Genomic DNA, 8,161 nt, shown 5'->3' with positions numbered 1-8,161 from the left:
GGGGGATCGCAGTTCCCCCGGGTGAGGTGCAGGGGGGCGGGGAACATGACGAAGCCCCGCCCCCTGCTTCCAGCCGCCCCGCTTCCGGCCCTCATTCAGCCAGGAGGAGGCAGGAGAAGAGGGAGGGTAAGTGGCTTCCTCCCTGCCTCTCCCCACCCCTGCCTGCCTGGGGCCAGGGAGGGCCTTGGCGGGGCTTCCTCGCACTCCCGCCGGCCTTGCAGGTCCACTGCCTGGCCCCTCATGGGGCTCCGCAGTGGAGCTGCAAGGCTGGCGGCAGCGGCCAGGACCGTTGGGGGCAGGGTGTGTGGCCTTATGACACACTTCCAGTGATGTCAGGGGGTGTGGCATATGCTAATGAGTTATGCTAATGAGTTCCCCTAGCTCTTTTTCTACGAAACGACCCCTGGAATAACTAGAAGGCGGGAACATCCCAGTACATATAGCTGGGCAAGGCAAATGGCTAAGCAAATGAACTTCGAGCGCACGCACACGGGAATACCCCAGTGGAAGATTACATAATGAGCGGGAGAGTCGCAGGGTTTCCTGAGAGCAGAAAGATTCACACCAAAAGTGAACCACAAGCTCTCCCTTCCTCACAAGGCCAGGCTGATAACGGCGTCTAGCTCCCACGGTCTCCCTGGCATGTTTACTGCAAGCTGCGGAGCTGCGAGCAAGCGGAAACAGGGAAGGACAGAAGACACAAAAATGGCAGCTAGCTGACATCGAGAAGATCTCCACCCACCTGGAGGCTGGCAACCCTATTAAGGACAAATCTGCTCCTTTTCATACAGTAAGTGAAGCTGCTTGTTAGCTCTGGAGGCCACGCAGAGCAAAAGGTTTCGGGAAACTTCCCCCTGTGTAGGGACGGGGTTGATGCCAAACACGATGGTCCTCTCGAGGCCTGAGAAACGGCGAATGCTGTCAAGGACAATCTTGTCTGTCAGTATCTCGTTGGCCTGTACAAAGCTAACATCAAGGCGGAGTTTTCTCATCTCCTCTACCAAGGGACGCTGGTAATTGGAAGTTATTTCTTTTGTGCTGCACAGAATTGCAATATCTTTCTGAGAGTAGCCTGCGTCCAGGTAGCTGCGACAGTGTCTGGCCACATAACATGCTATCTCCCTCACTTCCATCTCACGCTTTATATGGTACCTGCCAGCCATGAAATTGCCACAGCACGCTCTGCCTAGCAGCTCTCCCAGTTGTGGGTAAGGAATGTCTAACCGCTTTGCGTTGACTATATTCTCCATCTCTGCTTTCACAACTTCGTAGATTGTAGAAGCATTCCGGACTCCCTTAGTAAGATAACCCCTTGGATACTGTCGCAATAGAGGGGGGAGGCCACTGTCAAAAGGGTGACTCATTTGGAAATAGTCCAAGAAAATCCAGAAGATCCCAAGAGTATTAGGGTCACGACGGACAATGTTCCTAGCTTTCTTGTACCACGGGCCGTGCTCCACTCGGAAATTCTGAGCTTCATCCATCACAATGTGCTTGACGTTCGGAAATTCTTCCTTCATGAATGTCGCTCTCGTCACAGCACAGGACACTTTCTTCCTAAAGAAAACAAGGGAAGGTTTAAAATAAATAAATGTGATACAGAATTGGTTGGGTTTGAACTAGACTGGATGTGGGATCAGATATGAACAAAACATACATTCTGTCTCTGAAATCTTGGTCCCTACTCAGTAATTATTAATGGGAGGGGCCATAGCTTAGTGGTAGACTACCTGGTTTGCATGCGGAAGGTCCCAGGTTCAATCCCCAGCATCTCCAGTTGAAAGGACCAGGTAGCAAGTGATGGGAAAGACCTCTACCCTGGAGAGCTGCTGTCATTTTAAGTAGACAATACAGATGTTGGTGAACTGTTGGTATGATTAAGTATAAGGCAGTTTCATGTGTATGTTAGACGCTCGTGCCTCTGAAATATTAACCTCTACCTTGGTGACCTAATACAAAGCCTATTCAATGAAAATCCAAACTCAAAGGCAGATCATGGGCTTTACTCAAGGGTGCAGGATTGCCTGTATGCACAATATGGCTCAGAGTCTCCAGCCTCAAGATGCTTTTTACTTGGACTTTCTGCAAGCAAAGTATTTGCTCTGTCTACTAAGGGCCACAAGACTTTTGCTTAGTTATTAGGAAACTCAATATTTGCTCAGTTATTCGCTTCCTGAAAAAAAATGAGAGTTGAGTCCAGACTCTATTTTCCATCAGCAGAACGGAACTTTCCTGCTTCCTCTCCTCCCACTGAAGCCCACTGACACCCACAAAATGCTACTCCTAGAGGATCAGACTCCCCCCCCCGGGAAAACATGAAGAATAATAAGTGGAAGCTGCCAAAATCCAACTCTGGATATTGCTTTTTACCAAGGTACAGAGTTCGAGGTACTCCAGAAATATTTGTTGTAGAAGACTGAATTTTTTTAAAAAAAAATTAAGACAGCACTATAGAACAGCCCTTGGGCACATTTAGAATTCTTACTCAGCATGCTAGCCCCACCAACAAAATGGCTGCCACAGGAGGCGGAGCCAGCCACAAAACGATTGCCACAGCTTGACTTCAGTAACACAGTGCAGATCCTCATGCTGTGGTGGCAGTTGCTGCCAACGCAACATTTTAAAAAAAGGTCTAAAACAGCCAATCCAATCTGCAATTGTCAATCAGAAGCCTTGCTGGACAAAAGCCCTACCTTGACTCGCCCACTTCCTAAAAGCATTTGGTGGGCGCCAGGAAAGATGCCAGCGGGATCCATGGCGGCCACAGGTACCATATTGGGGGGGGGGACCCTGCTAGATTATTTACATTGCCTCTCATACAGGGTGTGGCACAATTAGCCCAAGCAGTAACCAATTCTAGGATCCAATGTCCATTGCCACACTCACCCGACAAAATCCCGCAGTGGCTTGTTTTCACAGATGTACAGTATTTCATCGGGTCGGCAGTCAAATTCATTCCTTATTTTCTCCATAATCTTCAAGGCCACCACTGTTTTCCCACTTCCGGGTATGCCGTATATAAACTGTTCTCTGGTCCCGTCAAGTTTCTTGGAGAGGGTTTCATACTGTTCATAGGTCAAGAGATTAAGAAACTCCACTCCAATGAAGTCACTCGAAAAGGAGGTGAAGCCAAACAAGACTGTTACAAGTGCCTTTTGTAAGCCGGGTAGGTGTTCTTGTCGCAACCTGTAGTCTACAGGGTACTTTAGTCTCTGACCTCCAGCATCCTGTTCACTTGTAGGCTGCAGATACAAGACCTTTGGAATCACACAGATCTTTTGAGAGTATCCTCCAACATTCGCCAGCTTCTGCTTTAGCAGTCTGGCTGTGCTTCTTGAATGCTCATACACTTCACAGGTGGGATTCTCAACAACACTATAAAAGACAGGATAGCGTCCAACAACCATCAAAAGTGCATCGCACACGATGGCTCGGTTCTTGGGCAACCCAATGTCCACGGCCCAGCTTCTTGAAAGCATCAATGTTCCTTGAACCGGTGGCTGAATTTCCCTTTCTAGCAAAGCCTTCAGCCTTGGATACTCCAGGAACAGCTTGTCACAGAGGGGTTGGGGAACAAATGTCATCCTGTTGGACTCTGCTAAATGAAGGAGGTATAGAATATAAAGAATAGAGTTAACAGCTACAGATGAAAAATTTCCCACCCTTACTAAATCCTGCAGTCTGGGACACAGGAACAGTTTGTTTTGTCTATTTCCAGGACACAAGAATCCCCATGAATATCGGAGAAAATGTCAGTCTTAAATATGGAGCAAAGTTTATCGTGCCTGTACATAGAAAAGCCAGTTCCCATCACTAGTATAACAGTGAAAGGGTCAGGACTCAGTAGCAGAGCCCTTGATTTGCATGCAGAAGATCCCCCGGTTTGATTTCCAGCATCACTGATTAAATTACCTCCTCCAGCGTTGGGAAAGACCTTTCTCTGCCTGAGACATTGGACAGCTGCGGCCAGTTAGAAGAGACAATACGAGACTTGAGGGGCCAGTGCTTCATGTGATTCAGACCTAATGGAACTCAGGGTGGCACTACACAAGCAGGGGTATATCCACAGTTCCCTTCCCCTCCCCACAACAGACACCCTGTTCGGTAGGTGGGGCTGAGAGACCTCTTTCAAGGACTGCTCTTGAGATAACAGCTCTGAGACAACTATGGCTTGCCCAAGGTCATCCAGCAGCTGCAAGTGGAGGAGTAGAGACCTTGGCCTTGCCACTGCTGTCTGTGGACCTTCCAGAGGCATCTGGTTGGCTGCTGTGGGAAACAGGATGCTGGATAAGAGGATGGACCCGTGGTCTGATCCCACAGGGCTATTCTCATTTGCATGGGTGGGTAATTCTGCCTAATCTCAATCCCTAACATTGGGCTTTCACCAACAAGACTCTGGCACAGCATGCTGCCCAAAGAATCCCAAGGGAGATTCTCCTCCCCTGCTCACATCCCATTAATCAGAATGCTGGGCAATTCACTGGCTTCATCAAAGACCAAGCTACAAACCTGTCCAGCAGCTAAAAGCAAGGAAACATATAATGAATACAGATCACCATTTATGGAATGCAAGTGTATTACATAGAACTTGTGACCAATGCTCCCTCTAAGCTGTGGAGTCTTGTGAGCAAAAATTCTACTTTAGGAGCTACTGGCGTTAAAGTCTGCTCTGGCGCCATCCTTCCTGAGCTAAGACAATAAGATATGAGCTGGAGGCTAAAAAAACTGTGAGCTAGCTCACACTGACTCAGCTTAGACGGAACATTGCTTGTGCCCCTGCTGAGCTGATCACCCACACTGAGGAAGGAATGAGAAACCTGCCACATGCTTAGACTTGAGAAATCCAGGGAAGTAATAAAGCTGTTGGATTCTCCTCCTCCTCCTCCTCATCTTGGCAGCCAAAGCAAGAAGATGATACCGTGTTTCCCCGAAAGTAAGACATCCCCCGAAAATAAGACCTACTTACAGTTTTGCCTCTCGCTGAAATATAAGGCATCCCCCCGATAATAGGGCCCCCCAAGGCTACCGTACCTCTGGACTCTGGGCTGTAGCGGCGGGTGCCGCCGCGCAGCCGGAGCAGACAGGAAGTGCGAGGTCTCTTTTAATCAGAGAGCCCACACCGCCGCCAGGACAAGCTGCCGCCTGCTGCTCGCTCTGCCCTGACGCAGTGTACCGTATTCTTCTTCATGGAAAAATAAGATATCCCCTGAAAATAAGACCTAGCGCATCTTTGGGAGCAAAAATTAATATAAGACACTGTCTTATTTTGGGGAAAACAGGGTATTTTGAGTGCCGTTCTCCCCACACTCTTCCCCAAAGAAAGTCCAGCAAGGAAAGAGGAACATATATAAGTGGCTAGAGGCTGAACAGTCACCAGCTACCATTCAGGGCCTTCCTACTTTGATACAGAATTCTTATGTTAAAAAGCGTTTACAAAACCCACAGGCCATACCCGGGAAAAACTTTCTCCGCAGCACATCCAAGCTGTCCAGACCTTGGACTGAATACACTGGCTTGATCATCGGAGGCCCGTCTGACAGACTCAGCTCTTTCGTGAATTGTTCAGCCAGCTTCGAAAGATCTGGGTAACAAATTAAACATTTTCCATTGGGAAAGAAAGAGAAGATGAAATCATGTCTGTTCTATGTCACTGTACCAGCTATATGATGGACATACTATTTCTAAAGGAAATGGGGCTATATCGTAACGCAAAACAATTCAGGAAGGCACTTTTATAAATGGAACTCATGTTCCTGGGACCATCACCCTCGTTTTTGTAACATTTGATCCCCATCCTGTACAGGCCTAGAAATGACAAAGTCTGTATTAAACTATTATCAAATGGCAGTGAGTCACACTAAGGGCATAAAGGAACGCGGGGCAACTCCTCCTTGAATCACTCAAAACCCATCCTAAGAGGGATTCAGAGGCCCATTTCCCCCAAAGACCTCAGAACCTCCTTCCAGATAATTTGATCTAAACAAGTGACCTAAATATCCAAAACAAGCAGCAATGGCTGATTCCAGCTAGCTCGCTCATAGTTTCCCCCATATTTCATTTCATTTATTGCATTTTTATCCCGCCCTCAGGGCAGCTTTCAACAAGGGCACCATGTGGCAAATATAAAACATTAAAATCAGAAAAAAACAACCAATTAACATAAGTAAAGTGCTCAGTGATACTATTACTTTAGTCAAGTCAAGATGAAGGCTTGTAGATGTTAACCCAGAGCCCATTTAGGCGGCAACAATCCATCATGGTAATGTAGTGGTCTTGTATTGGGCCATCCCATTGCCCCGTTGTTGCCATAGGATAGTTGTTGGTGGTGGTGGTAGTGGCGGCTCCTAATTAAAAGCCTGGAGGAAGAGCTCTGGACTTGCAGGACCTAAGGAACTGTGAAAAGTCCTGCAGGGCCCTGATCTCCTCTGGGAGCTCATTCCACCAGGTAGGAGCCGCCACTGAAAAGGCCCTGGCCCTGGTTGCCACAAGCCTGGCCTCTCTGGGGCCTCGAATCACAAGATGATGTTGGGCCCCCTACCGTAGTGCTATCTGGGGTATACACCTTGGTATACACATAGTTTTTAAAAAGTCCAAGGTGTTAAAAAGTACTCCAAAGTACATGTGTTTATTCTGTGCAAGCAGGGGGTCTCTTCTGCAAGACCTTCACATGCATGCTGATTTGGGTAATGGAACAGTGCAGTGGACGATACTACTGTGTATAGTACGTATTATCTGTTTGCTTTCACAGCACTGTGTTTCATTGTGCAACATATCTTTTGTACTTTATGCTTTGTTTCCGATTTTTGTAATCCTAGTTTGATTACATTGCTGGTTAGATGGGTCATCCCTACTGACTGCATTGAATAACACTGTGTAATCCACCTGGAGTCTTGTGAGAATGGCACATATAGAAGGGGCGGGGAAAGAGTCCCTTAGTCTCCCTACTCCTAGTAACCTGCTTCCCTCCAGTGCAGCAAATTCATTTCCTACCTGGGTCTTCAGCTGTCATTATTTTAAGCCATTCAGCAATCTCAAATCTCTTCAGACAGCCAGCCTCCACAATCCATGAATCTGGCTCTTCCGAAAAGAAAATGCCATGGAATGACTCAATTCTCACAACAAAGACGTAACCGCGTTCCTTTCCGTCTTTATCATAAACAGCCTGGGCTTTATATTCATAGTAAACTTTTGGCTTAGAAGCATCTAAATGGAAGTAGGGCACCGCATCAATGGTTGCTGCAACTACCACTTTCACTTGGGTTGGGTTCACGTTTCTTTTACACCCAACAACTTTCTGATTATTGTCCACACCAAAAATTAAGTACCCCCCTTGGGTATTTGCAAAGGCAGAAATATATCGCCGAAGCGTATTTTGAACAAAATCTAAGGTGTTCTCGTCTCTTGGGAAGTCCTTAAATTCAACCGTTGTCCATTCAGTGAAACTCAGGATCTCGCCATACTCCAGTTGATCTCGTTCAAAAAATTGAATGGCTGCGTTTCGGATGCCGGATGCCATTTCTACAGCAACTTCTGTTGAACCCTCAATGTTGTTTTGGAGACGGGGCCTCTTAGGACTCATCACATCAGAATCAAGCTTGGCATAAGCTAGCTTCTCTTTCAGAAAAGTCAAATCCTTCAGCTTCATAGCAGATTCCCCGTTACGTTGGTGCAAGCCAGTTTCTACATTACAAATCCGTGGCTTGGAGGAATTTGCGCTGCTCCACGCCTTCACCCAAATCATCAAGTGTTGACCTTTCTGGATAAAGTCAAAATATTCAGATAATTCTTCAGAATGAATACACTCCCGAAAGGCCCGTTCTATGTCCTGACCAATTCCATGTTGAACCAAGTAGTAGCCTTGGTTTGAGATCGATGCCCGTATCACACCTCCGCCGGAGTTGAGCAAAGCACAAGCAGCTCGTGTGAGTTTAAGCTTTTCATCTGCCAGTTCCTTCATCAGCTTCTGTCCATCTCCTTTCTTCTTCTCTTCCACAGCTCCCTTCTTGGAGTTCACGGGTATTTCCATTTCCCCCAGAACCTTCTTTTTCTTTCTTGGTGACCTTTGGCGCTCACCAAACAGCACTTTCCCAACTGATATGATAAACTCAGCATAGTCACTTTCTAAATCGAGACACAGCTGAGACTCAGTGACAATGGCCAT

General features: G+C 47.1%; 1 protein-coding gene across 1 annotated transcript; it reads right to left on the bottom strand.

Moving 5' to 3' along the window:
• Window positions 1-761: 761 nt before the first annotated feature.
• On the bottom strand, window positions 762-8,161 carry LOC107107685 (schlafen family member 13-like). The gene is made up of 4 exons (XM_015407984.1): window positions 6,991-8,161; window positions 5,453-5,581; window positions 2,887-3,598; window positions 762-1,557 (listed from the first exon to the last, which is right to left on the bottom strand). The coding sequence occupies exons 1-4, from the start codon at window positions 8,159-8,161 to the stop codon at window positions 762-764; spliced, it is 2,808 nt and encodes a 935-aa protein (XP_015263470.1).

The sequence above is a fragment of the Gekko japonicus genome, unplaced genomic scaffold, assembly GCF_001447785.1.
Source record: "Gekko japonicus isolate JY-2015 unplaced genomic scaffold, Gekko_japonicus_V1.1 scaffold1, whole genome shotgun sequence".
NCBI classification, from domain to species: Eukaryota; Metazoa; Chordata; class Lepidosauria; order Squamata; family Gekkonidae; genus Gekko; species Gekko japonicus.
Note: the sequence above shows the minus strand (reverse complement) of the source record. Positions and strands in the feature narration are given on the sequence as shown.